The sequence below is a fragment of the Mytilus californianus genome, unplaced genomic scaffold, assembly GCF_021869535.1.
Source record: "Mytilus californianus isolate M0D057914Y unplaced genomic scaffold, xbMytCali1.0.p SCAF_13, whole genome shotgun sequence".
NCBI classification, from domain to species: domain Eukaryota; kingdom Metazoa; phylum Mollusca; class Bivalvia; order Mytilida; family Mytilidae; genus Mytilus; species Mytilus californianus.
Window position 1 is genome coordinate 40,921,667 of NW_026262615.1, and position 25,364 is coordinate 40,947,030.

Here is a 25,364-nt window from a genome sequence, read left to right on the forward strand (position 1 = left end):
TCTCATATAAATGACCCAAAATCAAAACCAACATACAAGACTAACAAAGGCCAGAGGCTCCTGACTAGATAATCATTCTTAAAGTAATAAACATAGAGAAGTTCTCGCGCGGACACACACTCTTTCAACTTGTATATTTTCAGAGCATAACCCTGAAGCATGGGGGGAGGGACACTCTTACAGTATTTCTTTATATTAACATACCCCATACGATTTTATTTCAAAACAGATAAAACTAATCCTTATTTTACTTTAATAATAATATATATTGGGTACATTTTTACAACAATTGCCAGTTATTCTAGTCTGGAGCAGACTTGTACTTTGCATCATCCAAAACTGGCCTTACCAAGTTGTTCTGAAGTCAATATGATATGGCATAAGAACTGGTCATATGCTGATGTGTATAAATGTCTGACCTACTCTAGTATTTAAAAGCAAACCTTGATCTAGTATGCCAGCTAAAAAGTTAACTTGCTTATCTGCTCCTAAAGCATCAATACGTTTGCTCAAAGTTTGTTTTTGTACAGTTTATGACCGCACTCATATGTAGGTTTTCTAGAAAGGACTCTTATAGAGTGTGATTTAACAGTCGATGAAATTAAATTTATAGTATGATTAAAATTACCAAAAAATACAAAACTCCAAGAAAAATCAAATGGCAAAACCAAAAGCTCAAACACATCAAATGAAAGAAAAAAAACTGTCATATATAAATACTAAAAAAACGAATATTTAAAATAAAAAGAAATAAACACTTTACGGAATTTTGCTATATATATCTACTTAAATATAATTATAGATAATCTTTTAATATCAGGAGAAAGTAAAGGACAAATGAAGACAACATTATGAACAAATCAACAAAAACACTTCAAACAATAAATTATGCAACTTTCGATGCTTTTTGGTGACGAATTTTCGGTTCATGCACTAGACTGCAGATAAGAATAAAATGGATGACCAGATAGCGTATATAGTATACCTTGTTTAAAGTTAACATGTATTACAAGTTCTAAATATATCTGCACTAAATATACTTATGGTATAGACTTTGAAAGTAGACCGAATATAAAAAAAAAAAAAACAGATAAGATAAGAAAGCGTTGGGCTAAAACAGGCTTTGATGACATTATAAATATACAATACAAAATTGACAGGGGCGCCTCCGACACTTAACCTCTAAAGTTGAGATGACTTATCCTTCCTTCGTATTAAGCACGTCATTTTTTTCCCTTTGCTAAACTTGGCGAATTAACTGACTGAAGTCTAATAATAAAGTAATTTTTTGTCAAAATTATACCGACTATTCATTGTTACGATCAATTTTAAGGTATTTTGGTACCTATCAAATACGAAAATGTTTTAAATGTATTATATTCAGTTGTCTGTAAAGGACTCGTAAAATGAACAGTAAGATCATTAGTAATTTGATTGGTCTCATTTAAGATTTTAAAATCCAAAATTAATTGTCAAAGTGTCTGCAGATGTAATGTCACTGATGGGCGTTCAAGCATATCAAATGTCAAGTTATTGAAAAAGGGTATTTTGTATAAAAGAATCTGTTTGGTCATTTAGAACATAGTTCTTAACAGAAAGTGTTTTCATTTGGCGACGAATATTTGACGTTTGAAGCCCAAATTAAAACTTTCAATAATAACAACAATAACACCTATTTATGTATTGGTATAAAAAAATTTCACATTAATGTTTTTTTCAGGTTTTATTTGTTGCGGCATAAATTAGCTTTTTGAATGTAAACATGTACGAAATCCCATTCTTCCCCGCTTTAAAAAAAAATGTGTGTTTTTGCCCCTCCCTCTCTTTGACAAAACTATTTTAAAATCAAAAAATGAAAACAAAAGATGACACTAATTACTTCCAGACTATTCAACTATATGTAGTTGTTTCTTTTTCCTCACTTTCAGATGTTTACGCCTGCCCACTTTTTAGTCTTTCACATTTTCCACTCAAGACAATTTTTAATGAAACATATGACAGAATACAATGCATCATTTTTTGTTTTTAAAAATTATTGGCAGTTTATATGAAATTAAACTTCATTGCAAGATAGGGCAATATTTTACGGGAATCAGTTATACTACTCCATCCGGTTACAATTTAGAAACGATGCTACTTGAACTACTTTTCATCGGCCGAAACATTTAAAAGTTTGATTATGCAAATAACAAGAGTTCAAATGCTATGCTATTTACCCATGTAAACATGTTTTAAGTTTCAAAATGCGTAGTTGGATATTTTGTGTCATGGTTTCAGGTATTATACTATCTTCTGTGTTAATTTTTGGTTTATTTTTCACTGTAGACATATATCGTTATTTGAGGCGCGCAATCCCAGTTTTCTTGACAAAACGTGTTTTCACGCTTACAGCATATATGAATCCCTTAAATACGCGAATTGCTACGTTATAGTCTGCCTCTTTTACCAACATTATAAAAACGTCATAGAACGTTTATGTTTCAATCAAGTATCGTTAGCTAGCGCACATAAACAACAGGCTGTATTATTCTTTAAAATGATCTAAACCATTTGAAACGTTTTCGAAAGTTTCTATGAAATTTGCCTTTGTTTATTGTTCAAAACAATATAGATTATATATACATTTTGTATACATTCTTCACAATTACTTTATTCATTTAATTCCTTGTATGATTCAGGTCTTTCAGACACGTTTCTAAACCTTCTCTTGTTGATGTTGCATCCAAATCTTATTTGGCTTTAAACTTTTGTCTCAAAACCACTTGGTGTGCAAATATTTTGACGAGTTTCCAAATAAAAAAACTTATGTTGCTTTATATTACGTCTTGAACAATGAGAACGAGCAAAACAGGGGAGTTCCAATAGTGCACCACTGTTTCAAAATTGGCAAAGTTTGTCTATTGTAGAATAAGAGCACGAAAAACTTTACTATCGGTAACAAAAACTGATCTTGGTGTAAATAGTTTTGACGAAAGTCCTAAAAAGTCGTTAGAAATTGGCAATTGATTGAAAAATGGCCGCAAAAAGTACTTTATTACATTTAACAGGAAGATGCCAAGTTAGTTCATCCAATAAGTAGTCAGTGCTATGGTACTGACATGATTCAATACATATACGTATAACGAATTCTCCTTTCATCAATTTAGAAATTATTAGGAAACTATGGTTAGAATAATCCTAGGAAAAGTTGACCTTAAATGCATTCAATCTGGCCATTTTGTTTCCGTCTTTTTAATCATATATCTATTAACATACATTTATCAGCGTATCTATGAATCCCTGGCATTTATGTTTTATGTTTGGGATGAAAAATCCAGAAAGCACTTCAGAAAAACGAAATGATACTTATTAGTCTGAAGAAAAGTTACAGGTTTGTAAAGGGGAATTCAATAATCATATTAACAACCTAATATCTAAATATCTTTTAAAAACATGTTATTCAAACATTAGTTCCCTTCTTTAGTTTGTGTCCTAACAACAGCATCAGTAGCGTCAGCAGCTCCATGTCCATTCCCTTCACAAAATGTATGTCAGAGTGCTAAAGTATTGGATGAACCTCATCGAAGTACAAAATTTACTGCCTTAAATACTTCTCGTCTGCTTTGTGATAGTGGGATGCATGATGGTTGGTATCGATTTAAGTCCAATGGAATTGACGTTGCCATGCCGACATCCTGCATTGAAACAGACCATTGTGGTACCATCACACCAATATGGTTTCAAGGAATTCTTCCATCGGCACAGCAGGGAGCTGTAGAAGGAAAAGGATGCATCAACCGCGGGAAGGAGGACTATTTGCTTTTTGCATATGGGGGAACCAAATGTTGCCATGAAGACTTGCAGATATGTGCTAAAAACTGTAACGGATATTATGTATACAGATTGACCAGAAGTCCCGGATGCTCAATATCGTATTGTGCAGGTAACTCACAGGACATATATTTACAACATACTAGTAATCGAAAAATTTTGGAAAAAAAGAGAAAGAAACAAAAAGAAAAATTGAGTCGGAAAAATGAAATTAGATAAAATTATAAGTAACAAACATACCAAAGATTGATGAAAACAGTACATAAGTCATGTATAAACAAAACACCGAACAATTTTAATTTTAAAAGGGGAAATTCTATAAAACTTGATAAAAACCTCGCCAACAGAACGAATGAAAATAAATGGATACATTCTAATTTTCTTAGTGCATTTTTCTTTTGGCAGTTTATGCGGTCACCTCGTCGTCCATTATCATTACTTATGCATAGAGAATTGTTAGTAATGACTATCCATTCGGCATCAGTTATTTCGCATTGACAATGGGGATGAAATCAATAAAAACTCATTTTAAATGTTCCTAAAGTAATAATTATCTTCACATCTCCCGTTAGAAATGATAAATCGGCCTACCAACAGAGCTACCACGGTTAGAAATCAGCGTTTTAGTTATGTAAATCTTCTAAGATCTCCTCCCTGGGAAACATAAAATACACTGGAACAAAGTTTACAGTAAACTTCCTTATGATGAACTTATTAAGTTTAGAACTATGCAGCGAATTGTCTAATTATTCAACATGTTCAATATGATTGCAAAACGGAGATTTTATACTATCGGACATCATGGGAAATAAGTTCGAAATCGTTTTGGAAATAATTTCAAATATTAAAACCAAATATCAATAATCCCTGTGAGTAACTGAGCGAAATTTGTTACTTTTGTGTCGATCGGCTTATATGGCCACCATTTCCAAGAAAAACATTTAAAATTGTATAAATTTGTAAAGATCTTCTTCTTAAGAACAATTGCAGTTGTCGAAACCAATTAACCAATTATGACAGTTTTCTTCAATAATGTTGCCTTTCTTATTTATATTGGGATTTACATCATTCTGTAATTTTCTTACCTCACGTCCAAGCTGCCCCATTTTTCTTCCATTTTTATGAAAAGCTAATTGAAATAATAAGTTTTTTTATCATTTCTAGCTAATCTACAACTTTAGAAAACTTTTAGTGTCATATGAGGAAATACAATCACTTCTCGTCCTTCACCAACAGTCCAGCGTACATTTTATTCAAAACACTTTCTGGTCCAGAAACTTTTGATTGAACTTATTGAAACAAATATTAACATTATTAACCTTTTGATGCCAGCACATTCGTTTATAAATTATATTTTTATTAATCATCAAACACGGTCGCTATGGCTAAAATAAGAACACGGGGAATAACTGAAAAAAACATTATGAATACAGAAAATAAAGAAATTTTATGAAAGAAGAATTATTTAAGAAAGCTTGGATCTACCAATTTTCATTTTCTTTCAATATCATCATAGAGGTAATTGTCATGGTAAATCGAATGGAGAAGTATGACAATTTTAGAGTTTGTTTATGAAAGTAGAAAACTATAATAGATTGTAATATAATAAAACCCTACCATACTCACAAAAACAAGATCTACAAAAATACCCATAAAAGACAGCTTTGAATTTGAAATTTGAATACTTCTATCTTCTATAAATTCAGAAATTATTGAGTGCATTAATTATTTCAATTTTGGTGTGTAATGTTATTTATTCCGAAATTATTAAATTCCGTTGAATTTACATTTATCAAATTGGCAATGAATGCGTACACAATTTGGTTTAATCAAATTAGACAATATTTTTCAAATATTTCAGGGGACCAAACTGCATGTGCATACGGGAAATATGGAAACAACTGTTCATTTGGTAGGTATACTTGTAGATTTATAAATAAATTGACATTTAATTGTTGATGGTCATTTGATTGCGTTGCTGTAAATGGGTAGATTGTTCTAACCAAGACAATGATATAATGAATTGCTTGTGGTTGTATTGCTATATTTCACCGTAAAAATCTTAATAAAGCGTACTTATAAATCATCAGTTAGTTTATAAACAGATAAATGTTCTAAAGCTATGGTTGTTTCTCAACCAAAACTGACCTTGCACGAGTAAGGTCTCTATGGTTTAATGCTCGTAGATATACGTATCAGTCAGATTTATGTCTAGTCTCAAATTTCTGCACTTTCCTCAAATATGTGTTTCATGACGTCATGAAACTAAAATCTGTAGCCTTTTATTCATTCCATACGTGTGGTTTTTTTTTCATGTGTTTTAGTGTGACATGACGTAACTCCACTTTGTGCCAATAGGTTTCATCTGAGAAACCCTTGACCATTTGATCGTCAATGCTTCGTTCTTTACGTCACGAACAAAAACATGTGAGAGGAAATGGAAAGTTCTAAAATCTCCTAAAACTAGTTATTGCAATAAATTTTTAGTTATCCTTATGTCCTCTGCTTATTTGCATCCTAGTATCCAATGACCTTCATTTTAATATGTTTATAAGATATTTTAGTAATCCTATTTTATTGGGAGACATCTGGTCGTTTAAAATGTACCCAGTGTTAACCTATTTTCAAAGACAAGCAAATAGGTTAACATTACTGACTGCACAAATGTTTTAATAGTACCGTGGCTATGTTTGTCAATAAATGGCAAAGTAAACCTTCACCTTTTGTTTACTCTAAAACGGTAAATTTTCCGAAGGAAACAGATAAGATTAGAGTTTGACAAATAGAAAATTATAGGACATAGATTTCAGACGTCTGACACAAAATTTGATGTCATGGATTCGATAAAAGGACACAGATTAGTAGATTTGTAGATGGACAAGTTGACTCTTAAATACATATACATATATATGTATATATAAAGTGCCTAGAAAATCAACTTAACGATGTTAGAGTAGATCTGTTGTTTTACTTCCTCCACGAACGAAAAGGAAAAGTATTTTCCCCTCCTTTATGACCACTGCACGTTGCATGCATCAATTTCAAATTTTAACATGTTAACAAATTAATACATATCAAACTTCAGATAAAGAATGTTTTTGTTTCAATTCATGTGCTATTGTTTTTGTTTTTATTTTTTTTATTGCCAGACGGCGCAAAGAAAACGCTGAAAATTTCATTTAAAATACAATCATTTTTTTCTAACAAATCTTCAATATAAATATTTCTGCCAGATTAATTAAATTTTTCACTTATGATTCGGTAACATGTATTTCTATTCTTATTTCCGTAAATATATCTGTTTTAACTTTAAAGCAATGATCTACGTATTACAAAGAGGTGTCAACGATAATTTTGAGGAAACCAGCTAACTTCTTTTAACAGGAACACCCATTTAACTATAAAGTAGACATGTGATAGAGCATACTCTGATCATTTCTCATGTTTCTGCTAATTTCATTACAAACATGCCTTGGGTGTTTGAAATAGGAGCATATTCTCCAGTATAAAGGGTAGATACAGGATTTTTAAAAGCGGAAGGGATTGAAATTAAAAAAAAATTCGGGAACAGATTTCAGAGATTCTATGCAAAATATATATGTAAATTGTGAGACACATAAGATATATCTATTTTTGCGATTAAATCGGGGAGGGGCGTATATTCCTTATTTAGTATTTGCTCTGCCACTTGGTATCATGAATTAAAGAATTTTTGAATTATGATGTAAGATCTGAATTTGCTACTTAGTGATGAGACTAAAACAACAAAAAATGGGTTTCAAACTTAATATAAAAATGATCAAGATCAACATATATGTTTAAAGAGATATAAATAATGTTGTAGTATGTTTTTGTTTTGAACACGTTGTAAATAAACTCATCATAGATACCAGGATTGAAATTTATATTTACGCCAGACGCGCGTTTCGTCTACAAAAGACTCATTTGTTTTGTACACGTTGTATGTCAATAAATACATGAATATTAGCAAAGTAGCAAGATAGTACAATGTAGGTTAAATGATGAAATGTAAGGCTGAAATAACAATATCGACCGCATAAATGAATACATTAGAAATAAGGAATAATATAATATACTAAAATATAACTATAAGAAAGCATTTGAAGAAAATATCTAAATAAATTCTCTTTTACAACAATTCAAAGTTTTTATTCGAGGTAAAAACGTTATGCGTGTCTCAAGTTTCTTTAACAGTTATTTTTCAATTTAATTCAATTTAACAGAAATTTAATGATATCGTGATATGTGTTTTTAATGAATTGTTGCAAAGAAGAAAAACACAGATTTTTTGAAATACTAAGAACGAAAATCGGATCGACCTCGATTGCGTGTAGTATTGTAACTAATATAAATAAACGACTAAGATAATCATGAATGATGATTTGCACTCTTTGCTGTCGTCTATTTTCATTGCAGAATTCTTTGATAATAAAGACATAAATTATCGGAAGTTACATATTTCTTCTAACAAACGATTTGTGCTTTTACTTTCAGACCTGTATCCAAAAATGACAAGTCAGCCAGTTTTAGAAACCCCAAAATGTGAGAATGGTAACCTACAATTTCGATGTCTAATACCATTTGATTCCCAAGATAACAAAGCCAACTTTAATGTCACGTGGATGGTGGATGGGAAGCCTGTAATCGATGGTCGAACACACCAGCCAATTGTTCAAACCCTTACGAATGGACAAAGGGTTGCTACTTTAAATGCCTATAAACTAGCTAAAAATATGGGGAAAAGGGTAACTAAACGTGTTATTACAGCAATATAAGTAAACAATAGTACACTTATCATATTTTCGATTAGAGAAAAACTTTACATGTATAACTTAATTATATCACTATTAATACAGTGTCTATATCGTGTTTACAATATTCAGCATTTCTGTGGTAATAAAACAACTTGCAAACATTTCAAAAATAAAAATCTCGTTTTCATTTTGATTTTGAGAAATAACTCCATTGTATAACATAACACAGATATTTACATTTTTCAAAAAATTTACGATACCGTACGGTCGCTAACAATAAGACAAACCTAAAAATGGCTTTACTGACTAGACAGATATAATTGACCCCGGGATGACAAAATGACATTTATACTTAACAGGTATGTGTGTAAGCGCTCAATCCAACGCTCATCAGAAGATAGTGTAACAGCAATGTAAAAGTGGCCGAACAAGTCAGTTCAAAAGTGTTTGACCTATCATATCTGTACTAAGGACAAAACAAGAAACAAAAAGTACCAGTCTACGAGTGACAGCTGTTATTGAAAGATAGTTCAAAGCCCTCTTTAAACATATCAATAAAACACGTTTTCCGATTCAAAACAAACGTAGGACTCGAGCATGAACGGACACACATTATAGAAAGGAGGTCATCATGCTGCATAAAGCATGGAAATGTCTACACATAGAATGAAAACAAAATACACAAAACGTAAACAATGTTAATGAACCCGTCGAACCTGTGTAATACAATTCTTTACAGTCAAAAACCCGCGAAACGAGTACAAAATGTAGATACGCACGCTGAGGCAAATATCTTGCCTAAATATTGATGTATGACGTAATTAGTTGTGTTTTGCACATGAATACTTAGTTTAATGAGAAATGTATGTGCAAAATTAAACCGTGAAAAAAGTAACCGCTTTTCTTTAGTAAAACTTGACCGTCGATTGTGGTATATTTTGTTTTGATGAAAATCTTTATAAGCCTGTACTAATTGGGGTTTTATTCCTTTACAGCTTCAATGTAGTGTCACATCCTACTATTTGCCTATGAATGTGACCAGTGGCGCTTTGATTAGTCATGGTCTATTCACAGGAATAAGTGTAAGTATTATATATGGCAGTTGTTATCAAACAATCCGTTTCTATGTATGCTGGCTTTTGTTTTTGTTGTTATAACTGACGTGTTTCATTCAGTTTTAGTTTGTTACCTGGATTTGTTTTCGATTTATCGATTTATGATTATTGAACAGCGATAAACTACTGTTGCCTTTATTTATAGAAATTTTCTGTCGGCATTTTTATTTGTATCAATGTTGTATTTTCATGTTGTTTTCGGTTTTTATTTTTGAGGTATTCATATAAGCTTAAACACATTATCCGCAATTATTTGTTAGTTCATTAATACATTTGTTCACATCGAAAATTTATTTATAAAGGAAGGACTGATTATGCAATTATGTTATTGAAATATTCCAGTTTAAATTTGATTCTTTTTTCGTCATTCATGATTTATACTTATAAATCTATATAAATAAGAAGATGATGTATGCTTGCAAATTCAAAAGACAAAACTAACGGCTTGATTTATTTACAAAACATAAATATATTATACAAACAACAACAACATAATTACACCTTTCATACTTGGCAAAGCCACATACAGAAACTGATGGGTTAAACATGTTTGCTTGCGCCAAACACCCCTCCTAGCCTCTCCTTACATGAGACATTGGTGAAAAAATACCACATAAGGGTTTATTGAATCAGATCAATACAAAGCTAAAAAATAATAACAAAAGCACAAAAAATCCATAGAACAGACCTGACAGTACTATCAGTTACTGAAAATTAGTGCAAAGCAAATTACTACGAGAACAAAATCAATCAGTTCACATCAAATATCCTATAGATTTAGTGTGAAAACAGTCACAGAAAAATATGATCTTGTGCAATGTCAAAATATAGGTGTCGATCCGGTCTGTGTTCTTGTTAGTTTTTTTTCTGCTTTGTATTGCTCTAATGAGTTGAGCCTTTTCAACTGATGTTTATAGTATTTTCTTATATTGTACTATTATACCACTGTCCCAGGTTAGGGGAATGAAGTTGTTGCCTTCAAATATGTTTAACCCTGTCATAATGTATATGTGCCTGTCCCAAGTTAATTAACATAATTATATATGTATTAGTAACGGTTTTGAGTACTTTGTTTGGTACGAAAGCCTTGATTCAATAATTTTACCAGTAATACATAGATGTTCATTCAAATGCAATATTTCACTATAGACACAGATATAGCGTACGGTTTGGGATAAATAAACATCGTAAAAAGGTTCCAAAAGTACATAACCGTCCATAAACGGAAAATTGACAATAGGGAACAAATAATCGTATCTCTTATCGTAAATTGTTCTGTGAATTTTATCATGTAAAATGGAAATCAAAATATAGGAACGGACAATTATTGCTGTTTATATTTGATTTCCATTAAAGTAGTTTTTTTTGGGTAAATATCAATAGTATATTTAGATAATGCTTGATGATATAATTAAACAATCATCTAGATAACGGTCAATTGAATTTAGACGCCTTTTTATTGAGCTTTGCAATAAAATTGTGATTCATAACAGTACATGCACAAGTCTGATATTAAGGAAGCATAATTGGTAACCAATAAGACGACATATAACCTGGATAAATAAATTAAATTTACATAAATGTTGTCAAGGAAAAAATTTACAGTTGTAATCACCTCATCTCCAGTAAGTATATGTACATGTAGAATATTTACCTTCACTTTAGAGAAGAAGGTTTTATATGAGTCGCAGCATTTTATTTTATTTTTTTTGTTTCAAACGACCGTTAAATAGCACGTAATTTATCTAAAACATGCTGCACAAGTAGGTAATTCCACCATTTTCATATGTTTTTTCACATAATTTAGTGATAAGTTCTCTAATAGTTAATAAGAAATTAGTTAAAAGCACAAAAATATAAGTTGTAGAACTAGAGGCCAAGTTGAAACGATTTTCATGATTTTTATGTGTAGTTTAGGTAATCGATATATAGTTTGAATATTCAAATATTCAACGCAGGCCTTAATCTGAGATTCGGTAACGATATGATTGTTTTCTATTGAAATCTCTTTGGTGCGCAAGGACATTAATTTATAGATTCAATATTTAGAACTTCCGTTTTGTAATAACGCCAAACCACCACAATAGTGATGGCTGCTTTGTCGGCCGATACGAACACAAACCGCTTTACTAGTAATTGAAGTTTTTTCTTATACTAGGAATAGGTTATTATGTACCCGTTTATTTATTTCTAAATTGTTTTTAAACGAGAGGCGAGAGTTACCAAAGAGTTATCAAACTAGTAAGTTAAAAACAAATTGACAATGCCATGGCAAAAAAAACAAAAAACGACGAAAAGACAAATTAGTCAACAATAAATCGTCCGAAGTAAAACGTTCATTATGTCATATTTGAATATCCACAATGTATTAACACATTTTATTTAAATGAGAAACAAGAGATCTTTATTCTGATTTCTCCAATTTCTACAAAAGGATTGAAAAGCGTCTTTTATGATCTGATGACACTGTTTCCAATCTATTTTAGATAGTGGACATATACTTGGTCCTTTCTTTGAAAGGATTTTAAGCTTTCAGTTTTGAGCGATATCAAAGTCTCCCATTAAAACATGGCCATCGGGATCATAACTAAAATTCGACCGATCATTATGTTCTATATCAACATCTGATGTACCAAATGTATAATTCAAAATGAAACTTCTACTTACTTTTTTGTATGTATACGAAATAAAATGTGCCCTGTTATAAAAACAAAGAATGTATACAGTTTTGAGTTGTAGATTTATCAAATATACTAGATAAGTTGACAAAATCTTTAACTCTGTTTATGTATGTTATTTTAATAAAATGCCGTTCATGATCTTAATTAAAAGAGTTGCAATTTCAAGTAGAGTATCGAAACTGAAAATTTAAAATTTGAAATCGGAACTTTAGAATTCAATTGAGTTCTATAAAACCTATACAAAACAGAATATTAGCATTTTTGACATTTCATTCATACCCTGTTCTGCATACGAACTTTTGTTTAACCAGTAACAATTATTATATGGTATAATATTGATCACCAAGTATATTGAAGACTTTATGCAGTTGATAACATCAAGAACAAATAAATGGAAATGATGTAAAAGTTTCAAATTTGCGTTTATGAAATACATTTTTCTTCTTCATTTATTCTACAATTCTACAATAATATGGGGTTAACATTAACAAGGACAATGAAATTCTCCTTTCTTTATATCGAATACCTTAACTAAAACATATCAGGTCTTTTATCAAACTCTATAGTATTATTTCTTCATGCTCAAATGACCAAATTGAATTCGTCCTCACATTCAACAATGCCTTTTCTATTAAATAGGAAATGTAGATCGATACAAATGTTTGTGTCTACAGCAATCTTATTTCCTGAACATGGTGAAGAAGCACTCTGATTTCAATAATATTTACACCAAATCTAACATTATCAAAATGCTAATTCTAATATTAACTGCATTCGTTTTGGTTTGGTGTATATATATATTTCAGCACACAGTCTTTGTTTTAAAGATAACTTAGTCATGTTAGTGTACACCTGAACTTTGTTATGTATTCAAATAAAACCACATGAATTAAAAAAAAACACCAACGACAAAAACAAATGTATAACTTGCTTTGAAGTGTATTACTACATTGACCTAATGTTGATGGGAATCTGTCACATTATCACTTATAATATATTCGAGAGCAAGAATTTGTACTTCCTGCTGCACCGTGAAGTTTGCATTATATATAATAATGAATACAAACTTTGCTTTAAATCTGGTTCTCATTCTTGAAAATGACTCTGATGTGCGATTTCAGACTAGTATAAATGACACACTTGTCTCAATGTCACTTACCTTTTCCTCTCACGCATTTTCATATCTCAATTTGGGGTTTCGCCCATGCGTTTATGTCATCGTATCCAACCAGAAGTGAAGTGCTCCTACCAAAACGTTAAGATATTGCATCTTAAAAATGCAGTTCTTACGCTGAATTACTGGACTTAGGCAGAATGTATAGAATAGATGTACATTATTTGATACTTTTGATATTTGATTAACTCGATAGCGTTTAAAGTAGTACCAATATCTCTTTTCCCTTTCATTTTTTTCAACAAACTTTTAATATACTAGTGGTATTTATTGTCTCATTTTCGTGTTTGTGAATAGGCTGAACCACCTTCAATAACAACAAGTGAGAATGGGACACCACAGCTGATAACACTGAAAACGTCTATACCACATTGTGCACCTCTTGGATCTAAACCATCGTGTGACTTCGCAGTGGAAATCAAAGGAAGGGACAATTCCACAAATGGTGAGCATTCAATTTATTAAAACACAGTATACATTATTTTTAAGACAGTAGAATTATATTGTTACCAATTATTTAATTCATTATCAAATTTTTGAAAAGTGATGAAAAAAGATTATATCGTTAAATTTGTAAAACCCAATTTAAACACTTGTAATGGCTAATTGTGTCAACGCTTAGAAATAAGAATCATCATACTGATATTTATCATTTCGCAGTAGGAAAATTTGTTATCATAAATATTCGAGATGAGGGTCAATTGTATAATCATTTTTTATTTATCTATTACTTTGGTTGCAATTAATTACCCAGTGATAACTCGGTGAAAACAAAACGATAATTTAACATTTAAAATTAATCTCATAATTTTACTGTTCAAACATGTATACCGGCATACAACAGTGCGTTGTGTCACCACGTTGTAAATGACATTGCATTAAAACAATTGCGAATGCGTAGAAAACAATTATAGTTCTTTTCATTTTCTATTTCATTTCCGTTTAAACAACCAATAGTCAATGTAATAAAAAGAATAATTAATCCAAGAGTTAAAATATCAGAAAAATATGCAACTACAACAATGATACTAATTCATGCATTATTCATAATCGTGAATTAATTCGATGTTTGGTCATTCATTGAATATTTTTCTATATTTAATTCTTCGATTACCTATTCTATAATTATCTATTTATCTAAATCGTTTGTGGAAAATGATACATCTTGCAACCAAGAATAGTAAAATGTACATTAATATTCTACAGTTACTCGTGATTACCAACATACACAATAAGTTAACATACATCCTACATTTTGTATGTCTTTATTGTCCGTCACCGTTATTGCAATAAGTTACTATCGAGTCTAAACGTATTTCGCCTGTGTATTTTGGACACAGTGTCTTTGTAACAGTGGTAGAAAATGCGTCTGCGTTTTTGCAAGATGGTTTTTATTTTTTTTATTATTTTTTTTTTTTTTTTTTTTGCCTTAAACGAGCTCATATGAATTTTCCTTACTGATATTCTTATCAAAGTTTGTAAAAGACTGTTCTAAACGGTACATTACAAAATGTGGGTATTAGCAATAAGACTGCATCCAAAACTGGTATAGTAGTATATTTACTAAATTTGAAAAACAGGTAAATAAAGAATAACAAGAGAGATTATGCCATTTCAATATCTACTCAAAACAATTGTGCATTTGGCAAAACTTTTCGAAATTATTGGCCCTCAATGCTTTCGACTTCGTACTTTATTATGCCTTTTAGATTTTCTTATTCGACGTTATTGATGAGTGTTTTGTGGACGAAACGCACTAAATGATAAAATTACAAGCATTGTTTCTTTAATTTACATGTTTTTTTTTCACATTTCTCGATCAGTATGAGAACAAATAATGCTCGTCTCTAGAGAAAACATTGTCCTCTGCAAATAATTTGTCAAAATCTGATTATGACGTCAAATGTTCTTAGTTTCTTCTGAATTTCTATTGTGACGTCAGGAAAAAATGCGACCACGCATGATGAAGTCACATATCAAGAACACAACTTTCTGCAAATCTTTGAAAGGAAGGATAAACCTTGCTTAGATATCTCTGATGAATTTTTTTAATTCCTTGAAAACAATTGGAAACCTTTTTCCAGTTTATCAAGCCCATCTTTGACTTCATCGAGTAGTTGGATTATTGTATACATTGCACGGTAATAGCTTTAATTAGACAATATGAGCACATATGAGCATAAATCACTATATAGAGAAAGGGGATGTGCTCCAGATTTATGAGGAAAAACGACAAAACTCAACACTACACAAATTTTACATCCCTAATCATAGATAAGTTGGATTATACGTTTTGTCTGCACCAACTCATTAGAAAAATGATTTCACGGTCTCAGATCTTAAGGTACCAGAACATTCGTTTGATCTCTGAATTAGCCTATGGTGCTTTATTCGTGATTGTGATATTGTCTTAATGAATTTAGGACATTTGAACATCTTTAAAATACTGGTGCCTCTTATCTATTGCTTGATATACTGTGCCGATCCTTTTTTTTTTTTTTTTTTTTTTTTTTTTTTTTTTTTTTTTTAACCAAATCTCTATCCAGCAGTTATTAGTAGGAAACGTATGCTCCAATTGCTTGTTATATCTTATAAACTGTGTAAAGTTTACTCAATATGCTTGTCATGTAGGACTGATGTTACATAGAAAGCAAAAAAATATTCATAGGAAAGTCCATAAGGGAAAATTGAAGGCATCATGTCTCCGTAAAGTCAGTACTTCGGTACTGACATGATTTATAACAAACTATCTAAAATTGCCCGTATATAAATTTGGAACTTATACAGAAACTAAGGTTTCAACTCCCTCAGGCAAAGATGTCCTTAGATGGATTTGGCTATTGTTTTTTATGTCCTTTTTGGTTTATAGCTCTCCAACGTTTTCGGTCCTTATACATCCTTGGCTTTCAAATTTTCGGCTTTGATCGTTCCTGATGAAGGTAAATCCAGAAAAGCGCTTCGGACGCATGAAATTTATAACGTGTTTTCATTTTTTTACAGCACTGAGTCGATACCTCTGCTGGTGGACTATCAGTCCCCGAGGGTATCATCAGCTCAGTAGTCAGTACTTCGGTACTGACATGATTAATAACAAACTATCTAAAATTGCCCGTATATAAATTTGGAAATTATACAGAAACTAAGGTTTCAACTCCCTCAGGCAAAGTTGGCCTTAGATGGATTTGGCTATTGTTTTAAGGTCCTTTTTGGTTTATAGCTCTTCAACGTTTTCGGTCCTTATACATCCTTGGCTTTCAAATATTCGGCTTTGAGCGTTCCTGATGAAGGTAAATCCAGAAAAGCGCTTCGGACGCATGAAATATTTATAACGTGCTTTCATTTTTTTTTTTTTTTTTTGTGTTCCCAACTGACCCTCATTGCCCATTTCTAGAGGAGAATCAATATTTAAACGAAAACAAAATTTTACCTATGGTATCTATTATTTGAATTGGAAATGAGTTTATATCATTTTACACAGTTATACACTTTAAATTATTCATTTAGAAGATATCATCGATATGACTAAACAAACAATGAATAATACAAGTTTATTGATGCCATCATATCATATATGCTTCTCACACGAAAACAAAAGAAAAGTCGTTAAGTAGGAGCACAGGGTGTTCTTACAGGAATACCGAAAGACTAGGAAAAATTCAATCAAACATAACACAATCTTTGAACATGAGTTGTTTGTTTTGTAAAAGAAGAATATAAATATTTGAATGATTAATATAAGTAGAATTTTATACGCATATTCCCTCATTTAATCAATCTTAAAATGAATAGATGTGTTATGTTTGCCAGGGAGACAACTTTCAATCAGAAATTTACAGACATGGATGACAGCAAGTGTAGGTCACCGTACATCATTTAACAATGAATGACAAATCGCATTCTGTATAGTAAGCTAAAAAAGAACCGCATGACATATCATATAAATAAAGGCTACATTAGTATAACGCTGTTTAACATGTTTAATAGTCAATAATCGATTGAGCGAAAACAAATCAGGGTTACATACAAACAGATAAATCCTAAAATCGAAGGATTTGATTAATATTAAAAACCTAAACAAAAAAACATATATGGCATATGGCATATTATAGCAAAACCCAACCACAGACATACATGCACCTGACCTAAGAGAAGTAAATACAACCTGTGGCAGGTTCATCATGCTAGGGAATACAGTACAATAGCATAACAAACGGTAACAGTCAGTGTGAAAGATCTTTAACACAAAAAAACAATCTTGTTAAAAACAAACAAGAGACATAAGAGCCAATCTGAGAGTACTCATGGTTACTGAAAGCTAAGTCCCAGACAAAAAATAAATGACTTCAGTTTTCTGAGACTTACTAGCAATCAGTATACACACATATACACCGGATTTATTTGAAAGAAAATTTCTAGAATAACATGACCTAGTGCTAATATTAAACGTATCGATGTAGCACCATAAGTGATGAAGTGTTATCTATTAGTATATATAAATTGACTATATAAATTTTTTTTAACATATTGTGGTTGATATGTTTTATTTCAGACTATTCGACAGCAGGTTGTAGTTACACATTTATATACAACCCGATAAATCATAAATGTGAGGCAAAGATAAAAATAGTTGCTACACGTGATTTCGTAAAGGATGGAGACAAAACGCATACGCTGTCATTTAAACCAATAGAAACTGCTCAAAACAAGCATCTTAGTTTACAAAATATTATGTGGATGAAACATCAGATTAGCCCCATTCAGGTCTGTTTTATTACACAACCCTCAATGTGATGATAAAATTAGTTTATTGGTCTTGTATTATATATGTGTATATAAACATATAAATCTATAAGACTTTAGTGTGGATGTAAATCTCCTTCGGTTAACATATCTATTGGTCAAGTGATGGTAATTTCAATTACTATTTGAAAGATATAAATGTGTATGTTGTTAAATTTTGCAGTTATGGTGCAGTTATTTTTGAGATAACTTATATTCCTCTATTTTGTTTTTTTGTTTTTTTGTTTTTTTTTTGTTTGTTTTTTTGTTTTGTTTTTTTTTGTTTTTTGGTTAAGTCTAAAATTGTCCTGATGGGTTGAAACATGTTATGTTTTAGAAAGAAACTCTTGGAAACGTCAATGAGAGAGCGACCAAATCAAAACAAACCTTTGATAGATACCCCTCTCCTTTAACTTGTTTCTAAATGTATGTCAGAGTGGGTTTTGTGTTCGTGTTTCTTGTGCTTATAGTCTTTCTTAAAGACATGAAGACTGTGATAGTTTTGATTTTTTGTTAGATTCACAACAGGAATGGATAGTGACTTTGCAATAGATTTAATTTTCAAAATAGCAGTTTGTGTTATACTGTCTTCTTTTATCGTATTTACCTCAGTGCTCTTTCTAAATATATTGTACACTTCATGAACGAATTAAACACAAGTGTGACGCGACTTTTTGCAGAAGAACATATTGAATTTGGTATTTGTTCTAATAACAAAAAACAATTCTCTCATATTGACAATGGAAAAAAATTGAACCCAAATGTTTGCTTCATGAAACAGCAAAGCATAAGTCATCATCATAAATGCTTGGTATAACACGGAAAGAACCCACATACACAGACAGATATAAGATTAAGATATATTCAAATACGGATTGCAATTCTAATTTTTTTTATACTGATAAAAATCAAACAGATGCTTCATTCCATGCGTAAGTGCTTTAATCATAAGAAAAAATAAACTGGAAATTGAAAACATATAATTAAGACAGTATTTTTTCTGAAGAAATAAATCATTCTTAAATAATATCTTTTCGAATCAATTGACATCTTTCATGATTATTTCCTCCAGTATTGAAACGTCATGAAAGCGCAAACACTCTAATAACACGAGTAATGTTCCGGAATGAAGCCGTCATATGTTTATTATAAGTGAATATTAATCTATCATAATACAAGGGTTCGAAAATTTGTATATAAGCAGTAAATGTACCAATTTCACTACATCAGCGCATGCCAACATTTAAGGATGTTCACTACCCTATTTAAAAAAAGCTTTGGAAAAGAATGTTATAAATAGTATATAAATAATTGAACTAAAGAAGAAGAAACCAAATTAAGGGTCTCTGACCTTGTTTTCCAGATATAAGCAATTAAAAATATTGCGGGGAATGATTCTCTCTAGATTGTTCATACATTTAACATTGGCACCTTTATTCTTTCAAAAAACTATGAAAAAAATACAGGCTTCTATAAGATTTTCATACTTTTACAACTATATGTAATAAAATTACGGAAAAAAGTAGGGGTTAGCGGACCAAATATTTATCGAACACGACATGGATAAAACCAGATAATTCCGAATATCTGACTAAAATTAAAACTCAAAAGGAGTGAACATCCTTAATATCCTAATGTTCGAGGTCAAGGTAATCAAAAATCAAATATTGAAACGCCGAAGAATTTATGTCAACAAAAAGCATTAAAAGTGTTACTAAGCACTGATGAGTTACTTTTACTATGCACGAACGAGATGTATTCGCTAATTCAAAATGCTTTCGATAATTTTCTTACAATGTTTTAAGATTTACATTTGCTTATGTTTCGTCGTGACATACCAAAGAATAGACTTCATTATTTGAGTAGATAGGTACCATGATTATAATTTAATACGCCAGACGCGCGTTTCGTCTACATAAGACTCATCAGTGACGCTCAGATCAAAATAGTTATAAAGCCAAACAAGTACAAAGTTGAAAAGCATTGAGAACCCAAAATTCCAAAAAGTAGTACCAAATACGGCTAAGGTAATCTATTCCTGGGATAAGAAAATCCTTAGTTTTTCGAAAAATTCAAAGTTTTGTAACAGGAAATTTATAAAAATGACCATATAATTGATATTCATGTCAACACCGAAGTGCTGACTACTGGGCTGGTGATACCCTCGGGGACGAAACGTCCACCAGCAGTGGCATCGACCCAGTGGTGTAAATAGTTATCAAAGGTACCAGGATTATAATTTAATACGCCAGACGGGCGTTTCGTCTACATAAGACTCATCAGTGACGCTCAGATCAAAATAGTTTTAATCGTCAGTAATAGTAGCATACATGTACTATTACTGACGATTAAATGGTTAATCTGATCATTTGATATCCCTCTTTGAATATGATTGTTTTTACAAAGCAATCATATTTAGGGAACACATAGATTACTTGATGTATTCGATGAAATAAATATAATGCAAATTTACAAAATGGAAATGTATTTAAGATGGAATGAAAAGGTCAAGTCTCTATCTTCTAGATTGTTTTTAATTTGTCATCCTCATTTTAGATATAATAGGCGGACTAGACAAACTTTTCTTTCTTGTTTTAACAATTATGTTTGACGTCTACATGATAAAAGGCAGGCAGTAAAGAAATAGCTTGTAAACTTATATGCTCAACTTGAACAAAGAATGATTTTAGAAGTTTTGAGATTGCTTTAAATGCCAACTATATAGATATAGACAAACCAAAACTCCTCGTTTTTTGGGGTATCACGTTTTTTTTTTCAATTTTGATAACCTTTAACATTTCATTTTAAAATCGAGGTATTTTTCAATTGATAAAAAAATATCAAAATATATTTGAACAGGTTCATACTATCGATAAAAAGAAAGGAGTATGTAAAGCGACTACAGATCCTCATATATCGAGTATTGCTGGAAAGTAAGTGTCAAGAAAGAAATAGATAACCAAGAAAAGCGAAAGATACCAAAGGACTTTAAAACTCAACTCGACAACGGACTGACAACGCCATGGCAAAATACGAAATACGAAAGAAAGACAAACACAATATACAAAACACAACATAAAAACCTAAACCCGAAGTACCATGAATCCAATCAAAACTTTGGACGATCTTGGATGATCCAAAATTTAATCAAGTTCTGCTCCACTAGTAGAGTAGGTCGTATTTGTCATAGTAAGAACAACTTGTCTTATTTGTTTGTTTTCATTTAAATTTTTATCAAACATCACGATTTCAAATTATGAAAAACATTAGATGATACCGTGTAAATTATTAACTGTAATCTAAATAGTTTTCATCTCTATTATGTAGTCTGATTGTCGGGTTGGTCAGTTTATCTTCTGTATTTTCTTTTCCGTAAAACACGCTTTCAACCTGAGGTTTTTGACATCTGATTAATGCATCTTGTCACTTTTAAAAGTAGCTCTGTAAAGTGGGAGATGATAGAGTATACCGACTTCGCATAACACCCCCTCCGAATTGTTTGTAGTTATTGAGCTGAAGTGTGCAATGCATGCCGAATACCTCCAACTCAAAACTAAGTAACGTAGACAGTTAATTTGCAGTTAGTGATGTAATATTAACTTTTGTATCACTTTTTCTTAATATTGATATTTATAGGAATTACATTTTAAACTTGAACTGATTCTTCATAACATTTTGTAAATAAATACTTTGAAATGAAAAAGGAGATGTGGCATGATTGCCTAATTAATAACAAACAATTTACGAAAAACAGGCTTCTTATATGGGACAGGCACATAAAGAATGTGACGGAGATGAACATGTTGGAATGTACCAGCCCTTCCCTAACCTGGACCAATGATGCAACGACACAATACAAGAACAAACTATGCAAAAAAATAAGCAACAAATACAAGAAACAGTAATAAAAGACAACCAGTCAATTACATCCTTCTGATTAGGGAAAGGCAAACATAAAATGTTTATTTTTATACTTGAAATAGGTATATTGAAACACTACACCTAGTATCATTACCTCATTTTTTATTATGTCTTAAATAAAAAGTTTTTCTACAACAAAAAGGCAGAATATACAGAGCGAACATTTCAAACTCTCAAGTCCAAGACAAATTCAAAACCCCATGAGATAAAGCAAAAGACAACGATAAGAAAATTAAGTTTCACTTAACAATACGTAGGAAATTAAAGCAGAAGCAGCGGAAACCAAACAAAACAGTAAGGGTGATCTTATCGGCTTCACAGGGGCAATAAGGGGCTGCGCCCAAGGGTAAGAACACCTTATTTTACTTCGTCGTTTTCCTTTTTATTCTTTTTAAGCAAAAAAAAACATTTCAACTGGATCATCAGTAAACATTTTTTTGATTGAATAATGTTTTTTTTCTTATTTTCAAGTACAATGAATAGTATGAGTTACCTCACTACTTTCAAAATATTGTTTATTAAAAAAAACAAATTTTGTGAGAAAAAAAATCTATCGAATAAAATTTTGAAAATAAAATATGAGAGAGAGAGAGAGAGTATAATAATAAATATTATTGATATACAAATATGCACATTCAGGGTACTAAAATCTATCAACAACTACATTTTGGAATTAATAAGACTGATAGCTTTCTCAGTTGAAATGTTTCATATTTTTAATGTTGGGGCCTTTATAGCCGACTATACGGTGCAGGTTTTTCTTATTGTTGAAGGCCGTATGGACCTAAAATTGCTTACATCCACTACATTTGAACTGTTGTGAATAATTGTCTTACTTGCATTCATACCATTCATTCTTCTTTATAGTGAGAGGCCATGAAAGGCATAGATATTTAATTAGTCAATAGATGTAACTATATTATGACGAGGTTCATAAAAATCATTTCTGTTATTATAGGGCTGTTCAATCCTACAACATTGGTGTTAGTGTATTTTATCGCACAAAGGCATCGTGCACAAGCATTAGACCATTGAAGGTATTATTGTCTTTCAAATTATTTATTCAACATGCATCTATGAATTTAATCATAACACACCAAAAACATATATTCTAATGGGAAATTACGAATAATTTCATTAAATCAACATATCGCGATCCTGAAAATATGGCATTATGATTTTAAATACTTCACAGGAGATATAATATACTGTTAACGTTATGATAACTTTAAACAGGTGTGTATATATATTCTCTAATTCATAGCCGATTCATTCTTTTTCCTAACGTTTGATTGTTTGGTTCACTTAGCAAGAAGTTTTTAATTGGTTGAATTACATCATTCTCTTGCTTTTGTATAAATTCGCTATATTGTGACAACACAAAACGGTTAGTTTGCATATCTTTTAAAAAGAAAGACTAAGTGTTTCCTGTATGATTTAAATTATTCCTCATAATAATAGATTCCATCTCTGAAAATCATATTATACAATAATTCTTGCCTTGCGAAATTAAATTATAAATATCAAAAACGACAAACAAGCTTCGCAATTAAAATTTCAAATTGAAAATTGAAAATTCTGATAATGTATGTATATAAGTTTAAATAATGTACCTCTTGCATATGCTAAGGTATACTGCTTCAGCATATCTGTTCAATTGCAAGTAAACATTTAATTTGTTCCCTTTTCCTAAAGACTTGAAAACGTCAACAGTTTTTGCTTTTAATAACGTTATCAATATCACTTATTAATAGATTCACATACAGTCGAACAAAGCATGCTATGCCCATCAAAAGGCTGCGTGTATATGTGGAATTGTAGCCCAAGAAGGAAACGATATTGTAGAAATAAATGGTTGTACACAAAGAAAAAACGTTTATTATGTGTCAAAGTACAAACGATTAGTTGATGGCACTACATTTCATACGGACACAGGCGGTAAAAAGTTTTACGTAAGTATTTTTGAATATTGAAGTGTTGTTTAAATATATACGTAATAAGATAGGAAACAAGAAGATGTGGTAAAATTGCCAATGAGACAACCATTCAACAGGGGCAAAATAACTGCTTATACATGTTTGTGAGCGCTTTCAAACATCTATAAAAGAGGGACGAAAGATACCAGAGGGACAGTCAAACTCATAGATCGAAAACAAACTGACAACGCCATGGCCAAAAATAAAAAGACAAACAGACAAATAATAGTACAGAAGACACAACATAGAAAACCAAAGACTAAGCAACACGACCCCACTAAAAACTGGGGGTGCTCTCAGGTGCTCCGGAAGGGTAAGCAGATCCTGCTCCACATGTGGCACCCGTCGTGTTGCTTATGTTATTACAAATCCGGTAAATAGTCTAATTCGGTAAGTGCATTCGTGAAAAGGGAGGGTATTGTAGTTATGACATAAGGAACATATCCGATATCATCTCTGAAACCATTATTTCATAACGGTCAACCAACTCGTGATGGCGTCCGTAAAATTTACGAAGGGATGACTTCAATTTCACCATTTGGAACTCTTGGTTTAATAGCTTCCTTGTGAGCAGCAATCCTCTATCAAGGAAATCTTGATAGGAAACACAAGCCCGGGAATATCGTATCAATTGGGAGATATATACTCCGTATGCAGGCGCTGCTGGAATATTGCTACATAGAAATGGTAGTATCCTTTATCTCTAGTTCGATTGAATAGATTCGTTCAACATAGTCACCAAATTTTGTATTATTTAGTGAGAGAACATATAAACTATAGGAGACACACAATATCCAAGGACCTATAATTAAAGATCAACATTTAAAAATGGTCAAAGCATTAACGACATAACAACACATCATGTTTAAGGAGAGCAAAGCAAGTTACATTTGAGAACACTTTAAAAAAAATCTTGGAGACAGTACAACTACCATCTACAATAAGAGTACTATATTAAAGCGGGACAAAAACCAGTTCAAAACAATAATTGGTTATAATGTGTAAAAAGTAATTCAACACTGAAAAATGCGAGTAGGCTGTATAATCATTTAAAGTATAGCTAAGGGGAAAAGTGCATCTATCTAGATTGAACTCTATAGATATATTCATCAAAGATACCAGCTTAATAGTGT

The 25,364-nt window shown here is 31.3% G+C and overlaps 1 protein-coding gene across 1 annotated transcript in view; it reads left to right on the top strand.

Annotated features, from left to right (window-relative positions):
- The first annotated feature begins 3,663 nt into the window (after window positions 1-3,663).
- Window positions 3,664-25,364, top strand: part of LOC127723945 (uncharacterized) — a 43,500-nt gene continuing 21,799 nt past the window's right edge. The window contains exons 1-3 of the mRNA XM_052230660.1: window positions 3,664-3,922; window positions 18,105-18,316; window positions 24,010-24,146. Of these exons, the coding sequence (XP_052086620.1) occupies window positions 3,664-3,922; window positions 18,105-18,316; window positions 24,010-24,146 (608 nt within the window). The remainder of the gene's footprint in view (window positions 3,923-18,104; window positions 18,317-24,009; window positions 24,147-25,364) is intronic.